This window comes from Panulirus ornatus, chromosome 9 (assembly GCF_036320965.1).
Source record: "Panulirus ornatus isolate Po-2019 chromosome 9, ASM3632096v1, whole genome shotgun sequence".
In the NCBI taxonomy this organism is placed as follows: domain Eukaryota; kingdom Metazoa; phylum Arthropoda; class Malacostraca; order Decapoda; family Palinuridae; genus Panulirus; species Panulirus ornatus.
Genome location: NC_092232.1, coordinates 48,284,859 through 48,308,809, shown reverse-complemented (window position 1 = coordinate 48,308,809; position 23,951 = coordinate 48,284,859). Strand labels below are relative to the sequence as shown.

Genomic DNA, 23,951 nt, shown 5'->3' with positions numbered 1-23,951 from the left:
ATCCTAACAAATCCAACGGCCCAGATGACTTAGCTCCAAGATTTTTCAAGGTCAGGGGACAGCTGATATACCCCATAACAAAAATATTCAACAAATCTCTATCGGGTGGTCAGGTGCCAATTGACTAGAATCTAGTAAGCGTTACTCCTGTATATAAAAAGGAGGCAAAAAGTGTGCCTTGAACTACTGCCCAATTAGCATTATGTTGGTGTTAAGTAAAATGATGGAAAAATGATATGAGATAAAATTCATGATTCTAGAATACAAAATTATATTGGACAACCAACATGGTTTCTGCTATAGAGATCCTACCTGATGAATTTGCTGGAATTCCTTTAATGTTATTTACCAGAATTGGGATGAAGAATTACTGTATGATGTAGCATATTTAGATTTCCAAAAGGCTTTTGATAAAGTACCTCACAAGAGAGACTTACATAAACTCAAAGCACGCAGAATTTGTAAAGAACTCTGTACACAGATCAGAGACTGGCTTACCAGAAGAAAGCAGTGTGTAGTATTAAATAGTGAAGCCTAAGATTGGCCAGACGTAACAAGTGGTGTGCCACAGAGGTTGGTCCTAGGCCTAATTCTTTTCATAATGTACTTTAATGACTTAGTACTCATTTTCATATTTAAGATCTCCAAATTTGCTGTTGATACTAAACTAGGACGTACAGCTGTAAACAGGCAGGACTGCTAGATAACTTAAAGAAATCTTAACTTACTAGGAGAATGGTCAGACAGATGGCAATTGAAGCTTAATGTAGACAAGTGTAAAGTTATGCTCTTTGGAGACGAGAATATATGTTATGACTACAAACTATTCGGAAACTCTCTAACTAAAGTAAACGAAGAAAAGGCCTTTGGAGTCGTCATTAGCAACAATTTGAAATACACTAAACAGTGTCAAGCAGCAAGTAAAAAAGGCAGCCAAATGTTAGGTTTCATAGCCAGGAACATGTATTACAGGACACCAGAAACAGTTTCTCACACTTTATAATTCTCTAGTAAGACCACACCTTGAATATGCAGTCCAGTTTTGGTCCCCAAACTATAAAAAGGACAAGGAAAAATTAGAGCAAGTACAAAGATGTGCAACAAAATTGACCCCATCCCTTAGAAATCTGGCATACAAAGAGAGGCAAAAACAGTTGGATCTCTTCTCCCTTAAAAATGTAGACTTCGTGGTGACTTAATTCAAGTGTTCAAAATTCTGAGCAAGTTCAGCGAAATAGACCACGGTCATCTTTTCGAAATATAAGAAAATAAAACTCAGAGCTAAAAGATGTAGTACGGATATGGGAAAAAGCGTCTTTTCCTACAGGTATGTTGAGCACTGGAATAGTTACCTTCAGACATAGTGAATACGAAAACTATAAATACCTTCAAATATTTTATGAATTCAGGTATACTTTGAGAAAACGCCAGAAGTAAACGTATGAATGACAATGGTAATGGGGACACTAGAAGGCTAATGTGCAGCATCGGGAAGTCGTTGATAGCTTAAGACCCTACTGAGCGGAATTACATTTTTTTTTATCAAGTTATATCTAATTTTTTTTTTTTTTTCAAACAACCCAGTCGTGGGCCAACAGGCCTCCTGTTGTCTGTCTGTCTCATGTAAACTGCCGCTGGATGTATGTAAAACAGATGACATTGGCTGTATATGTGACTAGACTATCTCCCCACATATAGCCATTCCATGTAATTCCTTGCAACAGACCATATTAATGCTTGTACAGTATGTTTGTTACAGCTTAACTGCTGTTTACACCTGAAATGAGTTCCTTAAAGTTAGTGTGTATATTGGATTTTTTTTTTTTTTTTTTTTACAGAAGTTGAATTTGGGGTGAGAGTATCATTAAATTTTAGGGAGAATAAAAAGATGTTTTGGAAGGGGGTAGATAAAGTGCGTAAGACAAGAGAACGAATGGGAACATCGACGAAGGGGGCTAATGGGGAGGTAATAACAAGTAGTGGTGATGTGAGAAGGAGATGGAGTAAGTATTTTGAAGGTTTGTTGAATGTGTTAGATGATAGAGTGGCAGATATAGGGTGTTTTGGTTAAGGTGGTGTGCAAAGTGAGAAGGTCAGGGAGAATGTTTTGGTAAACAGAGAAGAGGTAGTGAAAGGTTTGTGGAAGATGAAAGCCAGCAAGGTGGCAGGTTTGGATGGTATTGCGGTGGAATTTATTAAAAAAAAAGGGGGTGACTGTGTTGTTGACTGGTTGGTGAGGATATTCAGTGTATGTGAGGATTGGTGGAATGCATGCATAGTGCCAGTGTACAAAGGCAAAGGGGATAAAGGTGTGTTCAAATTACAGAGGTATAAGTTTGTTGAGTATTCCTGGGAAATTATATGGGATGGTATTGATATTGATTGAGAGGGTGAAGGCTAATGGGGAGGTAATAACAAGTAGCAGTGATGTGAGGAGATAGAGTATTTTGAAGATTTGTTGAATGTTTTTGATGATAGTGACAGATATAGGGTGTTTTGGTTGAGGTGGTGTTCATCAGATTGAAAAAGAGCAGTGTGGTTTCATAAGTGGTAGAGGAGGTGTGGATCAGGTGTTTGCTTTGAAGAATGTATGTGAGAAATACTTAAAAAAACGAATGGATTTGTATGTAGCATACAATAAGGAAGGCATATAATAGAGTTGATAGAGATGCTGTGTAGAAGGTATTAAGAGTATATGGTGTGGGAGGCAAGTTGCTAGAAGCAGTGAAAAGTTTTTATTGAGGATATCTGGGAGTAGATTTGGCAGCGGATGGAACCATGGAAGTGGAAGTGAGTCACAGGGTAGGAGAGGGGGTGAAGGTTCTGGGAGCGTTGAAGAATCTGTGGAAGGCGAGAACATTATCTCGGAAAGCAAAAGTGGATATGTTTGAAGGAATAGTGGTTCCAACAATGTTATATGGTTGCAAGGTGTGGGCTATAGATAGAGTTGTGTGGAGGAGGGTGGATGTGTTGGAAATAAGATGTTTAAGGACAATATGTGGTGTGAAGTGGTTTGACCATGTAAGTAATGAAAGGGTGAGAGAGATGTGTGGTAATAAAAAGAGTGTGATTGAGAGAGCAGAAGAGGGTGTATTGAAATGGTTTGGTCACATGGAGAGAATGAGTGAGGAAAGATATATGTGTCAGAGGAGGAGGGAACGAGGAGAAGTGGGAGACCAAATTGGTGGAGGAAAGATGGAGTGAAAAAGATTTTGAGGGATCGGGGCCTGAACATGCAGGAGGGTGAAAGGTGTGCGAGGAACAGAGTGAATTGGAATTATTTGGTATACCAGGGTCGATGTGCTGTCAGTGGATTGAACCAGGGCATGTGAAGCATCTGGGGTAAACCATGGAAAGTTTTGTGGGGGATGGATGTGAAAAGGGAGCTGTGGTTTTGGTGCATTACACATGACATGAGTGTGAACGAATATGGCCTTTGTTTTCTTTTCCTAGTGTTACCTCGCACGTGTGCAGGGGAAGGGGGATGCCATTTCATGTGTGGCGGGGAGGCGATGGGAATGGATGAAGGCAGCAAGTATGAATATGTACATGTGTATATATGTATTTGTCTGTGTATGTATATGTATGTATACGTTGAAATGTATAGGTATGTATATGTGCATGTGTGGGCGTTTATGTATATACATGTGTATGTTGGTTGGTTGGGACATTCTTTCATCTGTTTCCTTGCGCTACCTTGCTAACATGGGAGACATCGACAAAGTATAATAATGATATAATAAGTAATGTATATATTTTCTTTTTTATGTTTAAGTAAGCTTTTATGAGTTATTCACTTTAAATGTTTACATGAAATCTAATGATTGGCATGATAAGTTTTGACAATAAAAGTATATATATATATATATATATATATATATTCTTTTTTATATTATTATTATACTTTGTCGCTGTCTCCTGCGTTAGTGATAAGTGCAAGGAAACAGACGAAAGAATGGCCCAACCCACCCACATACACCTGGATATACATACACGTCCACACACGCACATGTACATACCTATATATATATATATAGGTTATTTAATGTATGTATGATTCATGGTGAGGTGCCTGAGGATTGGCGGAATGCTTGCATAGTGCCATTGTACAGAGGCAAAGGGGACAAAGGTGAGTGCTCAAATTACAAAGGTATAAGTTTGTTGAGTATTCCTGGGAAATTATATGGGAGGGTATTGATTGAGAGGGTGAAGGCATGTACAGAGCATCAGATTGGGGAAGAGCAGTGTGGTTTCAGAAGTGGTAGAGGATGTGTGGATCAGGTGTTTGCTTTGAAGAATGTATGTGAGAAATACTTAGAAAAGCAAATGGATTTGTATGTAACATTTATGGATCTGGAGAAGGCATATTATAGAGTTGATAGAGATGCTCTGTGGAAGGTATTAAGAATATATGGTGTGGGAGGCAAGTTGTTAGAAGCAGTGAAAAGTTTTTATCGAGGATGTAAGGCATGTGTACGTGTGGGAAGAGAGGAAAGTGATTGGTTCTCAGTGAATGTAGGTTTGCGGCAGGGTGTGTGATGTCTCCATGGTTGTTTAATTTGTTTATGGATGGGGTTGTTAGGGAGGTGAATGCAAGAGTTTTGGAAAGAGGGGCAAGTATGCAGTCTGTTGTGGATGAGAGAGCTTTGGAAGTGAGTCAGTTGTTGTTCGCTGATGATACAGTACTGGTGGCTGATTCAAGTGAGAAACTGCAGAAGCTGGTGACTGAGTTTGGTAAAGTGTGTGAAAGAAGAAAGCTGAGTGTAAATGTGAATAAGAGCAAGGTTATTAGGTACAGTAGGGTTGAGGGTCAAGTCAATTGGGGAGGTAAGTTTGAATGGAGAAAAAATTGAGGAAGTGAAGTGTTTTAGATATGTGGGAGTGGATTTGGCAGCAGATGGAACCATGGAAGTGGAAGTGAATCATACGGTGGGGGAGGGGGTGAAGATTCTGGTAGCCTTGAAGAATGTGTGGAAGTCGAGAACATTATCTCGGAAAGCAAAAATGGGTATGTTTGAAGGAATAGTGGTTACAACAATGTTGTATGGTTGCGAGGTGTGGGCTATGGCTAGAGATGTGCGCAGGAGGGTGGATGTGCTGGAAATGATATGTTTGAGGACAATATGTGGTGTGAGTTGGTTTGATCGCGTAAGTAATAATAGGGTAAGAGAGATGTGTGGTAATGAAAAGAGTGTGGTTGAGAGAGCAGAAGAGGGTGTTTTGAAATGGTTTTTGTCACATGGAGAGAATGAGTGAGGAAAGATTGACCAAGAGGATATATGTGTCAGAGGTGGAGGGAAGAAGGAGAAGTGGGAGACCAAATTTTAGATGGAAAGATGGAGTGAAAAAGATTTTGAGTGATTGGGGCCTGAACATGCAGGAGGGTGAAAGGCGTGCAAGGAATAGAGTAAATTGAAACGATGTGGTATACTGGGGTCGATGTGCTGTCAGTGGATTGAACCAGGGCAGGTGAAGCGTCTTGGGTAAACCATGGAAAGTTGTGTGGGGCCTGGATGTGGAAAGGGAGCTGTGGTTTCGGTTCATTATTACATGACAGCTAGAGACTGAGTGTGAACAAATGGGGCCTTTTTTTGTCTTTTCCTAGCACTACCTCGCACACATGAAGGGGGATGGGGGTTGTTATTTCATGTGTGGCGAGGTGGCGATGGGAATGAATAAAGTCAGACTATGAATTATGTACATGTGTATATATATATATTATATATATATATATATATATATATATATATATATATATATATATATATATATATATACGTTGAGATATAGGTATAGGTATGTATATTTGCGTGTGTGGACATGTATGTATATACATGTGTATGTGGGTGGGTTGGGCCATTCTTTCGTCTGTTTCCTTGCGTTACCTCGCTAACGTGTGAGACTGCGACTAAGTAAAATAAAAAAAAAAGAAAAAAATAAATAGTGTAGTGAGGATTTAGGAAAATGCTTACATAGCGTACACATTTCCAATAGAAAATAATTAATTAATGTTGTGTTGCAGGATGTGGAACATAGCAGAGCATACATCGATCAGTTATACTCAAATGACTCTCAGAAATGCTTCCAGGCAGTAAGGTAAGATTTATGCAGCATTTCACTTTGTCACCTTATTTGAATGCATGTACATCCCATGTATGCACATACTATGTATGTGTTTGGTACACACGTACATGGTAAAAAGTACCATATTTGCTTTAGATATTATAGTTGCAGATTTAACCAGAATATGGAGAAGGGGGAGATAAGTGCAATGTTTGTTGAGAGGAACTTGGATGTTGTGGTCCATAATGAGACTAATTTGAAGAGGAAAGGGGTGAGATGGTTTAGGGTAGTCTAGGGAGCAAGGTCTGTGATTAGTGCAAGGGTATGAGTGTGAGACAGGTTGGCACCTGTGATGGAGGAGCTGTGGAACTATGTTAAAGAATGTAAGAAAGTGAGTTCAGGATTACTGTAACTTAGAATGAAAGTAAACTACCTGAGGTGGATGATTGTTAGTGCTTATGCACTTGGTGGTGAGAGAGGTGAAGAAGAAAGGGGTGCTTTTTGAAAGAAGCAGAATGAGTACTTTGATCTTTTTGATGCAAAGGATCATATCGCAGTCACATCACAATACCCTGACACTACTCAAGCAACAACAGACATGCAAATTTCATCATGTAGATAGAGCAGTGGCTCATTCAAAACAGAATGTCTGCATTCCCACAGAAAACTGTTTTAGGCTCATCCAAGAGTCTAGCTTTATTTTGAATGTATCTGTAGTCACTCCATATATAGTTAAGTTCCCTTGTTATGGCTTTTAATGATAATTCAAGATTTCCTTACTGGTTATTCAGATATTTTTTTCTGGTGCCATTGTAGTACATTTCCACATATTACATGTGATTTGATAATTCTGCTTTCAGTTTGAGGGTGTTGCTTTTTATACCTTCCTCCTCTTTTCAGGTATATAATGTCTTGTATCTTTCTCTACATCTTTCTAGAATATACAACTTAAGTTCTCTAAAACTTTCATGGTAGTTCATATGATTTTGCATGTAAAATGTTTTTGAATTTTCTATATTTTGTTTATTTCAGTTTGCTTAACTGGCCATCATATACTTCTCATAGATACATTAAACATTTTCACCATTAGCTTTTTACTTCTAGTTGCAAAAGTTCTTAGTATTCTACCACTCATTATTTTGTGTGATGGTGCTATCTTATCAATGGGTTCTTTGATTTCAAGTTTATCATTTATATTGATTCCCAGTTGACACTTACTGTCCTCTCTATATCTTTTCCTATAAGGCCTTTGTATGCATGTACATTTCTGAAATACTGTTAATTATCCCTTAAATCATTTGTTTGAATTTCTCATCATTGAATTCCATTAGGTCCTTTTCTGCTCATTTGTATATGGTATTATACAAGGGTATTTGAAGGCTTGTTGAATGTGTTAGATGATAGAGTGGCAGATATAGGATGTTTTGGTTGAGGTGGTGTGTGAAGTGAGAGGGTCCAGGAGAATGGTTTGGTAAACAGAGAAGAGGTAGTGAAAGCTTTGCGGAAGATGAAAGCCAGCAAGGCTATGGGTTTGGATTGTATTGCAGTGGAATTTATTAAAAAGGAGTGACTGTGTTGTTGACTGGTTGGTGAGGATATTCAATGTATGTATGGCTCATTGTGCCTGAGGATTGGGGGAATGCTTGCATAGTGCCATTGTACAGAGGCAAAGGGGACAAAGGTGAGTGCTCAAATTACAAAGGTATAAGTTTGTTGAGTATTCCTGGGAAATTATATGGGAGGGTATTGATTGAGAGGGTGAAGGCATGTACAGAGCATCAGATTGGGGAAGAGCAGTGTGGTTTCAGAAGTGGTAGAGGATGTGTGGATCAGGTGTTTGCTTTGAAGAATGTATGTGAGAAATACTTAGAAAAGCAAATGGATTTGTATGTAACATTTATGGATCTGGAGAAGGCATATGATAGAGTTGATAGAGATGCTCTGTGGAAGGTATTAAGAATATATGGTGTGGGAGGCAAGTTGTTAGAAGCAGTGAAAAGTTTTTATCGAGGATGTAAGGCATGTGTACGTGTGGGAAGAGAGGAAAGTGATTGGTTCTCAGTGAATGTAGGTTTGCGGCAGGGGTGTGTGATGTCTCCATGGTTGTTTAATTTGTTTATGGATGGGGTTGTTAGGGAGGTGAATGCAAGAGTTTTGGAAAGAGGGGCAAGTATGCAGTCTGTTGTGGATGAGAGAGCTTTGGAAGTGAGTCAGTTGTTGTTTGCTGATGATACAGTACTGGTGGCTGATTCAAGTGAGAAACTGCAGAAGCTGGTGACTGAGTTTGGTAAAGTGTGTGAAAGAAGAAAGCTGAGTGTAAATGTGAATAAGAGCAAGGTTATTAGGTACAGTAGAGTTGAGGGTCAAGTCAATTGGGGAGGTAAGTTTGAATGGAGAAAAAATTGAGGAAGTGAAGTGTTTTAGATATGTGGGAGTGGATTTGGCAGCAGATGGAACCATGGAAGTGGAAGTGAATCATACGGTGGGGGAGGGGGTGAAGATTCTGGTAGCCTTGAAGAATGTGTGGAAGTCGAGAACATTATCTCGGAAAGCAAAAATGGGTATGTTTGAAGGAATAGTGGTTACAACAATGTTGTATGGTTGCGAGGTGTGGGCTATGGCTAGAGATGTGCGCAGGAGGGTGGATGTGCTGGAAATGATATGTTTGAGGACAATATGTGGTGTGAGTTGGTTTGATCGCGTAAGTAATAATAGGGTAAGAGAGATGTGTGGTAATGAAAAGAGTGTGGTTGAGAGAGCAGAAGAGGGTGTTTTGAAATGGTTTTTGTCACATGGAGAGAATGAGTGAGGAAAGATTGACCAAGAGGATATATGTGTCAGAGGTGGAGGGAAGAAGGAGAAGTGGGAGACCAAATTTTAGATGGAAAGATGGAGTGAAAAAGATTTTGAGTGATTGGGGCCTGAACATGCAGGAGGGTGAAAGGCGTGCAAGGAATAGAGTAAATTGAAACGATGTGGTATACTGGGGTCGATGTGCTGTCAGTGGATTGAACCAGGGCAGGTGAAGCGTCTTGGGTAAACCATGGAAAGTTGTGTGGGGCCTGGATGTGGAAAGGGAGCTGTGGTTTCGGTTCATTATTACATGACAGCTAGAGACTGAGTGTGAACAAATGGGGCCTTTTTTTGTCTTTTCCTAGCACTACCTCGCACACATGAAGGGGGATGGGGTTGTTATTTCATGTGTGGCGAGGTGGCGATGGGAATGAATAAAGTCAGACTATGAATTATGTACATGTGTATATATATATATATATATATATATATATATATATATATATATATATATATATATATATATATATATATACGTTGAGATGTATAGGTATGTATATTTGCGTGTGTGGACATGTATGTATATACATGTGTATGTGGGTGGGTTGGGCCATTCTTTCGTCTGTTTCCTTGCGTTACCTCGCTAACGTGGGAGACTGCGACTAAGTAAAATAAAAAAAAAAGAAAAAAAGAAATAGTGTAGTGAGGATTTAGGAAAATGCTTACATAGCGTACACATTTCCAATAGAAAATAATTAATTAATGTTGTGTTGCAGGATGTGGAACATAGCAGAGCATACATCGATCAGTTATACTCAAATGACTCTCAGAAATGCTTCCAGGCAGTAAGGTAAGATTTATGCAGCATTTCACTTTGTCACCTTATTTGAATGCATGTACATCCCATGTATGCACATACTATGTATGTGTTTGGTACACACGTACATGGTAAAAAGTACCATATTTGCTTTAGATATTATAGTTGCAGATTTAACCAGAATATGGAGAAGGGGGAGATAAGTGCAATGTTTGTTGAGAGGAACTTGGATGTTGTGGTCCATAATGAGACTAATTTGAAGAGGAAAGGGGTGAGATGGTTTAGGGTAGTCTAGGGAGCAAGGTCTGTGATTAGTGCAAGGGTATGAGTGTGAGACAGGTTGGCACCTGTGATGGAGGAGCTGTGGAACTATGTTAAAGAATGTAAGAAAGTGAGTTCAGGATTACTGTAACTTAGAATGAAAGTAAACTACCTGAGGTGGATGATTGTTAGTGCTTATGCACTTGGTGGTGAGAGAGGTGAAGAAGAAAGGGGTGCTTTTTGAAAGAAGCAGAATGAGTACTTTGATCTTTTTGATGCAAAGGATCATATCGCAGTCACATCACAATACCCTGACACTACTCAAGCAACAACAGACATGCAAAATTTCATCATGTAGATAGAGCAGTGGCTCATTCAAAACAGAATGTCTGCATTCCCACAGAAAACTGTTTTAGGCTCATCCAAGAGTCTAGCTTTATTTTGAATGTATCTGTAGTCACTCCATATATAGTTAAGTTCCCTTGTTATGGCTTTTAATGATAATTCAAGATTTCCTTACTGGTTATTCAGATATTTTTTTCTGGTGCCATTGTAGTACATTTCCACATATTACATGTGATTTGATAATTCTGCTTTCAGTTTGAGGGTGTTGCTTTTTATACCTTCCTCCTCTTTTCAGGTATATAATGTCTTGTATCTTTCTCTACATCTTTCTAGAATATACAACTTAAGTTCTCTAAAACTTTCATGGTAGTTCATATGATTTTGCATGTAAAATGTTTTTGAATTTTCTATATTTTGTTTATTTCAGTTTGCTTAACTGGCCATCATATACTTCTCATAGATACATTAAACATTTTCACCATTAGCTTTTTACTTCTAGTTGCAAAAGTTCTTAGTATTCTACCACTCATTATTTTGTGTGATGGTGCTATCTTATCAATGGGTTCTTTGATTTCAAGTTTATCATTTATATTGATTCCCAGTTGACACTTACTGTCCTCTCTATATCTTTTCCTATAAGGCCTTTGTATGCATGTACATTTCTGAAATACTGTTAAGTATCCCTTAAATCATTTGTTTGAATTTCTCATCATTGAATTCCATTAGGTCCTTTTCTGCTCATTTGTATATGGTATTATACAAGGGTATTTTGAAGGCTTGTTGAATGTGTTAGATGATAGAGTGGCAGATATAGGATGTTTTGGTTGAGGTGGTGTGTGAAGTGAGAGGGTCCAGGAGAATGGTTTGGTAAACAGAGAAGAGGTAGTGAAAGCTTTGCGGAAGATGAAAGCCGGCAAGGCTATGGGTTTGGATTGTATTGCAGTGGAATTTATTAAAAAGGAGTGACTGTGTTGTTGACTGGTTGGTGAGGATATTCAATGTATGTATGGCTCATTGTGCCTGAGGATTGGGGGAATGCATGCATAGTGCCATTGTACAAAGGCAAAGTAGATAAAGGTGAGTATTCAAATTACAGAGGTATAAATTTGTTGAGTATTCTTGGGAAATTATATGGGAGGGTATTGATTGAGAGGGTGAAGGCATGTACAGAGTATCAGATTGGGGAAGAGCAGTGTGGTTTCAGAAGTAGTAGAGGATGTGTGGATCAGGTGTTTGCTTTGAAGAATGTATGTGAGAAATACTTAGAAAAACAAATGGATTTGTATGTAGCATTTATGGATCTGGAGAAGGCATATGATAGAGTTGATAGAGATGCTGTGTAGAAGGTATTAAGAGAATATGGTGTGGGAGGCAAGTTGCTAGAAGCAGTGAAAAGTTTAATTGAGGATGTAAGGCATTTGTACGAGTAGGAAGAGAAGAAAGTGATTGGTCCTAGTGAATGTCACTTTGCGGCAGGGGTGCATGATGTCTCCATGGTTGTTTAATTTGTTTATGGATGGGGTTGGGGAGGTGAATGCAAGAGTTTATTGTGGATGAGAGGGCTTGGAAAGTGAGTCAGATAATGTTCGCTCAAGATACAGTGCTGGTGGGTGATTCGTGTGAGAAACTGCAGAAGCTGGTGACTGAGTTTGGTAAAGTGTGTGAAAGAAGAAAGAAGAAAGCTGAGAGTAAATGTGAATAAGAGTAAGGTTATTAGGTTCAGTAGGGTTGAGGGACAAGTCAATTGGAAGGTAAGTTTGAATGGAGAAAAACTGGAGGAAGTGATATGTTTTAGATATCTGGGAGTGGCTTTGGCAGCAGATGGAACCATGGAAGCAGAAGTGAGTCACAGGGTGGGGGAGGGGTGAAATTTCTGGGAGTGTTGAAGAATGTGTGGAAGTCAAGAACATTATCTCGAAAAGCAAAAATGGGTATGTTTGAAGGAATAGTGGTTCTAACAATGTTATATGGTTGCGAGGCGTGGGCTATAGATAGGGTTGTGCGGGGGAGGCTGGATGTGTTGGAAATGAGATGTTTGAGGACAATATGTGGTGTGAGGTGGTTTGATCGAGTAAGTAATGAAAGGGTAAGAGATATGTGTGGTAATAAAAGAAGTGTGGTTGAGAGAGCAAAAGAGGGTGTATTGAAATGGTTTGGTCACATGGAGAGAATGAGTGAGGAAACATATATGTGTCAGAGGTGGAGGGAACAAGAAGTGGGAGACCAAATTGGAGGTGGAAAGATGGAGTGAAACAGATTTTGAGCGATCGGGGCCTGAACATGCAGGAGGGTGAAAGGCTTGCAAGGAATAGAGTGAATTGGAATGATTTGGTATACCAGGGTCGATGTGCTGTCAATGGATCGAACCAGGGCATGTGAGGCATCTGGGGTAAACCATGGAAAGTTTTGTGGGGGATGGATGTGGAAAGGGAGCTGTGGTTTCGGTGCATTATACATGACAGCTATAGACTGAGTGTGAACGAATGTGGCCTTTGTTGTCTTTTCCTAGTGCTACCTCATGCGCATGTGGGGGAAGGGGGGGGTGTCATTGCATGTTTGGCCGGGTGACAACGGGAATGAATAAAGGCAGCAAGTATGAATTATGTACATGTGTATATATGTATATGTCTGTGTATGTATATATATGTATACGTTGAAATGTATAGGTATGTATATGTGCGTGTGTGGACGTGTATGTATATACATGTGTATGTGGGTGGGTTGGGCCATTCTTTCGTCTGTTTCCTTGAGTTACCTCGCTAACACGGGAGACAGCGACAAAGTATGATAAATATAAATAAATAGATACAAGGGAATTCAAACAGTAACAGACCTTTGAGTCCTTTTGAGGCTGTTTCTGATGATGAAAGATATCAGAAACCCACAGATTAATGTGGTAAAGGTCAGAGGCTAAACAGATAATTCAAAGAGAATAACCTGCAAATTGTCATTGTAACTAAGAAAATGCAAGTAATCATTAAGTTAATTTTCTTATTTTTTAGGCTCCAGTCATCGACAAAAGTTGACATTAAGGCCAGGCCTTAATGTGAATTAATGAAAAGGAAAAAGAGGAGACAAAAGAAAGTATTAAGAATTTTAGAAGTGAAAAGCCTGTCTTTTAAAAAGTACCAGGTAATAGCTATTGGGAAAGATAGGGTAAATAGTTCCAGAGCTTCAAGTTGAAGGGACAGAAACAGTTATCACAAGTATTGCATGGTCTAGCTAGTGCTGGGAGCAAACAAGCAGACAGTTCTTGGCAGCAAAAACCAGATTAATACCTAAGAGGGAAGGTGAACCAACATTGTGGCAAAGGGAAAGTTTCAAGTTATCCTGGAGAGTTGATAAGTTGGACTGCTTTCTGTTAAGGAAGGCTGCAGAGCTAGAACCACTCAAGATGTGAGAGCAGTGATCCATATAGGGATGGATCAGCCTTTTGTATAGAGAGCATCTGTTTAGAAGAAGAGAAATTTTGACAACTAAACAGAACTCTAAGTTTCTTAGAGGCAGACTTAGCTGTTTTCATAATATAGTGTTGCTGTGACAGAGTGGATTTAACAATAATGCCATGGTATGTTCATTAAGTTAAGAGGTGGAATTACAGGACCAATGAAGGAGAGAGAAAAGTTGTGTGGGATACCTGTAGAATAGGGAAGGTGAATCTCTATTGCTGCATAGGGCATGTGGGTCAAGTTTTCAAGTTATCTTGGGAGAGTTGATAAGTTAAACCATTTTTGACATGACTCTGTCGAATAAGGTTTAAAGCTAGGACCACCCCAGATGTGAGAGAAGTATTCCATACAGGGATGGATTCTGTCCTTTGTATAAACAGATCATCTGTTTGGAGGAAAAGAAATTTCGACACCTAAACAGAACTTTCAGTTTCTTAAGAGGAAGACTGAACTATTTCGGTAATGAGGGGTTTCCAAGATAGAGTGGATGTTAAAGTAGTATCAAGTATGAGCATTGACTTAAGAGGTGGAATTACTGAACTGTCAAAGGAGAGAGGAAAGATGTGAGAAATATTCATTAGAGAGACGGGCAGAAACTGGGTCATGGAGACATTAAACTTAACAAGATTTTTTTTTAACTAACTGAGATATCTTGTCCAAGTCTGAGTTTATCAAGGAAATTGTGTTGAGACAAGATGCAGCTCAAGTGAGAGAAGGAGCAGAATGAAAGGATATGGAAGAGTGCAGTACTGAATCTTCAGCACTTGAGTCCATTTATTCATATGTAGAATAAAGGAAATCATTAGTAAAATGGAAAAAAGTGGAGGCTACAGGACAGAGACTGATTCTCCTGTAATTATGAATATAGATTGGCCGGAGATGAAGCTAGATGTGATGGAAATAAGTGAGGGAGGGAAACCAAAAGAGCGGAGCTTAGAGATGAGACTCTGATGCTACACCCTGTCAAAACCTTTTTATATATCAGGAGCAACTGCATGGGATTCCTGAAAATCTTTCAGGGATGATAACTAGACATCAGTAAGATAGGGAAGAATATCACCAGTGAATCTTGCTTTATGGAAGTGATACTGGTTATCAGAAAGAAGACTGTGAGGTTCAAGATGTCTGACAAAATAGGAGTTGAGGAGGGAAATAAAGACTTTGGAAGTGGCACATGTCAAAGAAACAAGATGATACTTTAGAGATGTTAGTATGGTCACTCGTTTTAGGGATGGGATGTACTGATTTGTGCTTCAAAGGGGAAGAAAATGTGCTGGTTTTTAAGCAGAAAAAGAAGAGCAAGCACAGGTGCAAGTTTAGAGGCACGCTCTTGCAGTGTATGGGGCTGGATGCCATCAGGATCATAAACCTTGTTTGCATTTAGAGAGAGAAGTGCTTTTAAGACAGTTTGAAGAGAGGTTATGGGGAGGGACATAGGATTAGTAAGAGGAACATCAGGGGTAAAAGGAATGTAAGAGTCATCCAAGGCATTGTTTGAAGAGAAACGAAAACCAAAGAGAGTTGCTTTGTCTATGGGAGAGACAACCATAGTACCATCAGAATGGAAACATGAAGGAAGGTGGGAGGGACAAATGTTGGCATTGCCCTTAACTGAAGACCAGAGGGACCTATCTGTGGATAAAGAGGAGTTTTTCACACTTCCTGTGAATAGATGAATGCTTTGCTTCACAGTAAGGTATTTGCTATAGTTATGGACAGTGATAAATGCTGAATGGGAGTTAGAGGAAGGAGAGTTTTTCCAAGCCCAGTATGCAAAATACTTTGACTGAATAACCTCAGAACAAGAATGGTTGAACCATGGATTGGAAGAAGAGGTTGTCATAAAGGAAGAGGGGATAATTGCTTCTATTTGCTTAACATTAACCTCTGCTATGTATTTGGCTGAGACAGAGGCATCACCACAGAAGAGACAGTAATTTACCCATGGAAAATTAGAAAAGAATTTTTGCAAGTTAACCTAGTAAATGTGAATAAAGGCAAGGTTCCTGACCCTCATTCTTGTATCTGACAGTGATGCGAGCATTAACTGGAGTTTCATATGCAAGAAGTATGAGCATCACACTAATAGAGGATGCTGAAAGGCTAAAAAAAGACACAAACAAAGATTTTAGTAAGACCACTGAGAAGAGTATGCTTTTTAGTGGGGTTAAGTTTTATCTCCTGTGGTATGGGGAAAATATGAAAATAAAATGAATACAGAATGGACAGACACAGGTGCTTACACAAACCAGATGAAATCTGAGGAAAACCTCATGTATTATATGATGTATAATTAGCCTAACCTTTAGTGACCACAATGGTTGTGTTCTTCAGAAGGATGGTGGGATGGTTCCTGCAGGCTTTCAAGACAAGAGAAGAAAATTCAATGATGATATTATTCAGGGCACCAATTCTTTCACAATCTGAATATTGCAGTGTTCTAACATCACCTCATAAATCAGGTTGAATTGCAGGATTAGAAAGTGTTCAAGAATCTGTCATAGGGCATATTAATGTTGTAAAGGAATTACATTATGGGAAACTTTTTGGAGCCCAAATGGGACAGGCATATCATTATCTATATCTGGAAAATCCTAGAAGGTATGCTTTCAGACGTACACTCAGAAATATCATCCTAGAATAGTACCTTGGAATTCCAAAGGTGTGATATGCACAAATCGAGCACACTTTGATATCCAGGGCCTAAGATTCTTTCAACACCTTTTCAGCTATCATCAGAAACACCATGGGATGCACAGTAGAGAAGTTTAAGAGTGCTCAGGATATACCTACAAAGTATTCCAGACCAGTCAGGCAGTGAGGGCCATGTAGGCCTGCAGGCTGTGGCCTCCAGCAGCTTGGTTGGCCAGCAACCCAACCCAAACCTAGGAGCCTGGGTCCAGTCAGGGCTGTGAGGGTAGAAGATCCCATAAGACTTCACCAGATATTGACTAGGTTACTAGGTTTATTAGTACGGATTGAATGATTAGGTAGAGTGTGAATTGAAAGGAGAGAACCATGAGGAGGTAGGATGTTTTAGATACTTGGGGGTGGACATGACAGTAAATGGAACCATGGAAGCTGGTGAGCTTTATGGTAGATGACCAGGCTGAAGTCCTAAGCACAATGAGGAATGTTTGAAAAGAGAAGTCATTGCCTGTAAGGGCAGAGATGAGTATGATTGATGACATAGTATTTCTGATGGAGTTGCATGGATGCGAGACCAGGACCCTAAATAGATAATTATGGATTAAATGTTTGAGGATAATATATCACGTGAGGAGGATTGATAGAATAAGAAATTATAGGGTAGGAGAAAGGTATGGTAGTAAGAGAAGTATGTTTGAAAGAGATGAAGAGGGTGTGCTGAAATGGGGTGGACATTTGGAGAGGATGACTAAGAGGGTATACATGTGTTGGAAGTGGAAGGAACAAGGAAAAGGGAGAAACTTAGGAAATGGAAGGATGGAGTGAAATAGATTTTGAGTGTTTTAGGTCTGAATATGTAAGAGGGTGTGAAGTACGCATGGGATTGAACAAAGTAGAGTGAAATGATGTATAGGGGGCAACCAACTGTTAATTGGCTGAACCAAGACATATGAAGCTTCCAGGGGGAACCATAGAAAGGTTTGATCTTGGTGCATTAGACATGATAACTAGCGAGTATATATGAGTGAACCTGGGTATTCTTCTATTATTGGCACTACCTTGCTATCTTGGGTAATGGCATCTAAATATGAAAAATATTATTTTTACTATTATGTTTGTTAGTTATTATATTTATTTATTGTTTTGATCGCTGTTTCCCACATCAGTGAGGTAGCACCAGGAAACAGACAAAGAAAGACCCATCCACACATATACACAAATATATATATCCATGCATTTACACTTACATATACATACATAAACATATCAACATATACATAAATACATGCATGCACATACATATACACATATATACCAATACATATTCATACTTGCTTGCCTTCATACATTCCTGGTGCCACCCTGCCCTACAGGAAACAGCATCACCCATTGCATTAGTGAGGTAGGACCAGGAAACAGATGAAAAAAGGCCATGTCTACTCACACTCAGCTTCTAGTTTTTACGTGTAATGCACAGAAACCACAGTTACCTATCCACATCCAGGCCCCACAGACCTTTCCATGGTTTGCCTCATGTTTCACATGTCCTGGTCCAGTATACCACATTGTTCCAGTTCACTCTTCTGTGCACGCCTTCCACCCTCCTGCATATTCAGGCCCCAATTGCTCAAAATATTATTATTTTATTTATCTTTCATTCATATTCACCATTTCCTGCGTTAGCAAGGTAACACTAAGAACAGAGGACCGAGCTTTAGAGGGAATATCCTCACTTAGCCCCCTTCTCTGTTCCATTTTTTTTGGAAAAGTAAAAAAGGGAGGGAAGGATTTCCAACCCCTTGCTCCCTCCCCTTTTAGGTGCCTTCTACGACATGCAGGGAATACGTGGGAAGTATTCTTTCTCCCCTATCCACAGGGATAGATTATTATTATTATTATTATTATTATTATTATTATTATTATTATTATTATTATTATTTTTTTTTTTTTTCATACATATTTGCCATTTCCCGCATTAGCGAGGTAGTATTAAGAATAGAAGACTGAGCCATGGAGGGAATATCCTCACTTGACCCCTTCTCTGTTCCTTCTTTTGGAAAATTAAAAATGGGAGGGGAGGATTTCCAGCCACCCGCTCCCTCCCCTTTTATTTGCCTTTTACAACGCGCAGGGAATACATGGGAAGTATTCTTTCTCTCCATCCTCAGGGATAGATTTTTATTATTATTATTATTATTATTATTATTATTATTATTATTATTATTATTATTATTATTATTTTCATTATTATTATTATTACTATTATGATTATCATGATTATGTGCTATTTCAGAATTTCTACTAATTTGGCAAGGATCAAGCTACTTTGAATTGGAAGAATTTCACTACACATCATAAGTTCTTGGAAATATTTTTTTATATTTTCTGACCTAACGTATATTAGAGGAAAGCAGTATATTTAATATTCACTCCTATTACAGTGAATTGAAGTTTGCTGTGATTGGAAGTGTGCGTGAGAAAGGGTCCATTATTGAGCAAGGAGTAGTAGTGCGACTACTGCAGATTCTTCGTGCACCAGACTTAGATGTTATTCTGAAGACAGAGGTTGCAACAGTCTTGAACTCACTAGCCAAAGGCCTCCCAGAACATGCAGCATCTTTGGTACAGGCTGGTTTATTACCTGTTCTTTGGGAACGTAAGTAATTTTCACATCCTTTTAAGTATGAGGTGTGTATTTTGATCAAGTGCAAAACCATATATATTTTGCACATCTACTATCATATATGCTATGGTACTGATCCTAGAAACTTATAGAAATAAAGCTTTAAAAATGGTATATACTGGTGCAATTCCTTCATTAAAATAGGTTTAATGGATTTCAGAGTTTACTTTAGTTAATACCACATGTGTCACTGCATGTTCCCAGTGGTTGAACATACTTTGGGCATGGTTAAAGAAATATTCTTGATAATATATTTGTGTTTGGTAAAGTGCAGTATAGTAAGATAACCAAAGAAGCTGTTGGTCATTTCATTTGTCTTAACATGTTTTACCCTAGACACTTACATGATGATGTCTTTTAGCTGACTGAACTAGTTCAAGTACAAGCTTAAGAGGAAGGGCCTTAAAGGAAAATGGGAACATATTAGATATGATGAAAACCATGATAGTGTTGATGATATCTGGAACCATATTATACACTTAGTGTTGCTAGACTCCACTTTGTGAAAAGTTACCTTTGGTAAGGTTGTATTGTTTTCGGCTGATGAAAGGAAGTGCACTCTCTTAAAGGAGCTTCTTACTATGGGAGAGTCCAGTATTTACCAACTACTGAAATAGTGCAGTCTGTAAGCTGCAGGTGCCCCTTCCATGATAGGGTCCCTGATGTCATAAAATGATAATTGTGATAATACTACATCCTTAGTGTTAGGATTGCTGGTTTTGCTTTCTTTTTCATTGAAATTAACCCATCTTGCTCTTGATGGATATCCTATGCTTTCATACACCATGCATGTGTCTACCTTTTGTTTTGCCACTTTTCTACACTTCATTCTATTTTTTCAGATCATTCATTTTCTTTTATTTTCTTGTGTCTGGTGTGTCCTTTATTAGGATTTTTCACCTTTGGACATAGCTGTATGAGCATCTGAGAGAGTGCTAGCTCATTGGGGAGTTAAGACCTCAAACTGAGGTTTATCCATGAGAATTCACTTCTTTCAACCACCATAAGATGTATTATGCTGGCAGATGCTTTTTCACAGGACTCACTGATCATACAGCAGAATGCTAAGACCTGTAAAAGACATTCTTGCTCTCTGGCTTATGCATCTTGCCTTCTGAGATGTCAAGCAGGCATTATTGTATGCATCTTGCCTTTTGAAATGTCAAATAAACATCATTGTGTTTGTTTTTAGCATTTTCATGATATGAATTTTGAATAATTTGTTGTATCTTTGTTTTAATGTTATCTTCACTATTTTTCTTTTTTCTCTTTATTTTTTTGTAGTCTTTCCCATGAACGCTATGTGCAAACCTTGCTGTACTGGCAAAATCTCACTGTATGTACATGTAGGCAGGAAGTTACAGTACTCTCACTCCCTCTACTTCAGACATGCAGATCCTCTTAGACAAACCTTCCTTCACTGAGAACTGTTTTTCATGCGCTCTTCACTTTTTTAGTAAAATTTTTTACTGTTTTTAAGAGCTTGATATAAAGTTAGGTACATTGCCAATTCAGAGTAGGAGCCATAATCTGGGGGGATGAAATGTTATTGCAAAATAATTATGTAACTAAATATTGGTATATCTCAAAGAAAAGTGCTGATTCATTGCTTTTGGAGATACGGCATTATATCATTGCTGTAGAAAGTTGATGTTGCATGTTTTTTCTTAGCAGTGAATGTATGATTTTGCATCTTCTTTTTATCTGAAATCCCTGAAATGTGTGACAATTTTACATATATCACATGAATTTATAGAATATTTTTTTTTTTTTTTTTTTTTTTTTTTATACTTTGTCGCTGTCTCCCGCGTTTGCGAGGTAGCGCAAGGAAACAGACGAAAGAAATGGCCCAACCCCCCCCCCCCCATACACATGTACATACACACGTCCACACACGCAAATATACATACCTACACAGCTTTCCATGGTTTACCCCAGACGCTTCACATGCCTTGCTTCAATCCACTGACAGCACGTCAACCCCTGTATACCACATGACTCCAATTCACTCTATTTCTTGCCCTCCTTTCACCCTCCTGCATGTTCAGGCCCCGATCACACAAAATCTTTTTCACTCCATCTTTCCACCTCCAATTTGGTCTCCCTCTTCTCCTCGTTCCCTGGAGGAAGTGAAGTGTTTTAGATATCTGGGAGTGGATCTGTCAGCGGATGGAACCATGGAAGCGGAAGTGGATCATAGGGTGGGGGAGGGGGCGAAAATTTTGGGAGCCTTGAAAAATGTGTGGAAGTCGAGAACATTATCTCGGACTTATGAAATATATTTATTTTTACTTATGAAATATTGCGTAAAGAAAAATCAAGAGTTTGCTGCTGTACACATGAAGGCCTTATAAACATGTATGTTAGAATGTTAATGCATAGATTTCATACCTTGTCTTGTCGTAACTTGGCAAGAATTGGGTCTCCTTTAATTGAAATTGAAAAACTATATACCAACTACAAAGGTTTTGCATTTTGTTGAGGTAATTTGAATTATTTTTATATTTTCTGCTGAGAGGAATTCTTTTGGTATTAGTTTTGTTAGTAGAAAGTTTTAGAGTGCAATATACAGATTGAGTATCCCTTGTCCAAAATGCCTGGAACCAAAAGTGTTTTGGATTTTTTTTATTTTTTCAGATTGGAATATTTGTATGTACATAATGAGATATCTTGTGGATGGGACCCAGGTCTAAACACAAAATCCATTTATGTTTCATATACACCTTATAAACATAGCCTGAAGGTAATTTATACAATATTTTTGATAATTTTGTGCATGGAACAAAGTTTGTGTAACACTGAACCATCAGAAAGCTAAGGTGTCTCATCCTCAGCCACCTATTTGGACAGTCTTTGGTTGTTTGGCATCCCCTTCATTCCTGACTCTGAATTTATATGCTACTGATAAGCAGTCATTTTCTTACACTTATTCACACATAAGTACTTTTCAGTAAAAAAAATATAAAAAACCATTAACACAAGGAAAAAATAATGCATTTAAGGAAACTAAGCAGCACATTAACATCAGTAGAATATCTGTATCGAGTGTTAAATAGTAACAGCAGACAACTGCAGGTTTTCAGTTTTCACCACAATGCTGTGTTTTCATTAAAAGGTTGCAGTACACTGTATTTTTTAGGTTTTATTTGAGATATGAAAACAATTTTTTTTTCATACATATTTGCTATATCCCATGTTAGCGAGGTGGCGTTAAGAACTGAGGAGTGAGCCTTAGGGGGTATATCCCCAATTGGCCCACCTCTCTGTTCCTTCTTTTGGAAAATTATAAATGGGAGGGGAGGATTTCCAACCCCCTGCTCCCTCCCCTTTTAGTCGCTTTCTACAACAAGCAAGGAGTACGTGGAAAGTATTCTTTCTCCCCTATCCCCAGGGATAATAAAAACAAATAAGCATTTAATTTACGATAATTACTAGTAGCTGTAAATGTACTGAAAACTGAGAAAAATTTCAAAGCAATGATGTTGCTGGTCATGTTACGTTCAAACATGGCATTTTAGGTGGTGATGAAATTCAGATTTTACGTGAAAATAATGTTCTGTGGTTTCAGAAGTGGTAGAGGATGTGTGGATCAGGTGTTTGCTTTGAAGAATGTATGTGAGAAATACTTAGAAAAGCAAATGGATTTGTATGTAGCATTTATGGATCTGGAGAAGGCATATGATGGAGTTGATAGAGATGCTCTTTGGAAGGTATTAAGAATATATGGTGTGGTTGGCAAGTTGTTAGAAGCAGTGAAAATTTTTTATCGAGGATGTAAGGCATGTGTACGTGTAGGAAGAGAGGAAAGTGATTGGTTCTCAGTGAATGTAGGTTTGCGGCAGGGGTGTGTGATGTCTCCATGGTTGTTTAATTTGTTTATGGATGGGGTTGTTAGGGAGGTAAATGCAAGAGTTTTGGAAAGAGGGGCAAGTATGAAGTCTGTTGGGGATGAGAGAGCTTGGGAAGTGAGTCAGTTGTTGTTCGCTGATGATACAGCGCTGGTGGCTGATTCATGTGAGAAACTGCAGAAGCTGGTGACTGCGTTTGGTAAAGTGTGTGAAAGAAGAAAGTTAAGAGTAAATGTGAATAAGAGCAAGGTTATTAGGTACAGTAAGGTTAAGGGTCAAGTCAATTGGGAGGTAAGTTTGAATGGAGAAAAACTGGAGGAAGTAAAGTGTTTTAGATATCTGGGAGTGGATGTGGCAGCGGATGGAACCATGGAAGCGGAAGTGAATCATAGGGTGGGGGAGGGGGCGAAAATCCTGGGAGCCTTGAAGAATGTGTGGAAGTCGAGAACATTATCTCTGAAAGCAAAAATGGGTATGTTTGAAGGAATAGTGGTTCTAACAATGTTGTATGGTTGCGAGGCGTGGGCTATGGATAGAGTTGTGCGCAGGAGGGTGGATGTGCTGGAAATGAGATGTTTGAGGACAATGTGTGGTGTGAGGTGGTTTGATCGTGTAAGTAATGTAAGGGTAAGAGAGAGGTGTGGAAATAAAAAGAGCGTGGTTGAGAGAGCAGAAGAGGGTGTTTTGAAATGGTTTGGGCACATGGAGAGGATGAGTGAGGAAAGATTGACCAAGAGGATATATGTGTCGGAGGTGGAGGGAACGAGGAGAAGTGGAAGACCAAATTGGAGGTGGAAAGATGGAGTGAAAAAGATTTTGAGTGATCGGGGCCTGAACATGCAGGAGGGTGAAAGGCGGGCAAGGAATAGAGTGAATTGTATCGATGTGGTATACCGGGGTTGACGTGCTGTCAGTGGATTGAATCAGGGCATGTGAAGCGTCTGGGGTAAACCATGGAAAGCTGTGTGGGGCCTGGATGTGGAAAGGGAGCTGTGGTTTTGGGCATTATTGCATGACAGCTAGAGACTGAGTGTAAACGAATG

General features: G+C 38.9%; 1 protein-coding gene across 4 annotated transcripts in view; it reads left to right on the top strand.

Moving 5' to 3' along the window:
- LOC139750396 (armadillo repeat-containing protein 8-like) overlaps window positions 1–23,951 on the top strand; it is an 86,391-nt gene that overhangs the window by 4,104 nt on the left and 58,336 nt on the right. For 2 of the 4 annotated variants that reach the window (XM_071665140.1, XM_071665139.1), the window contains exons 2-3: window positions 6,023–6,096; window positions 18,819–19,033. In XM_071665140.1, the coding sequence (XP_071521241.1) occupies window positions 6,023–6,096; window positions 18,819–19,033 (289 nt within the window). Of the gene's footprint in view, window positions 1–6,022; window positions 6,097–9,632; window positions 9,707–18,818; window positions 19,034–23,951 lie in introns of all 4 variants that reach the window. The other 2 variants (XM_071665138.1, XM_071665141.1) reach the window with 1 other exon arrangement.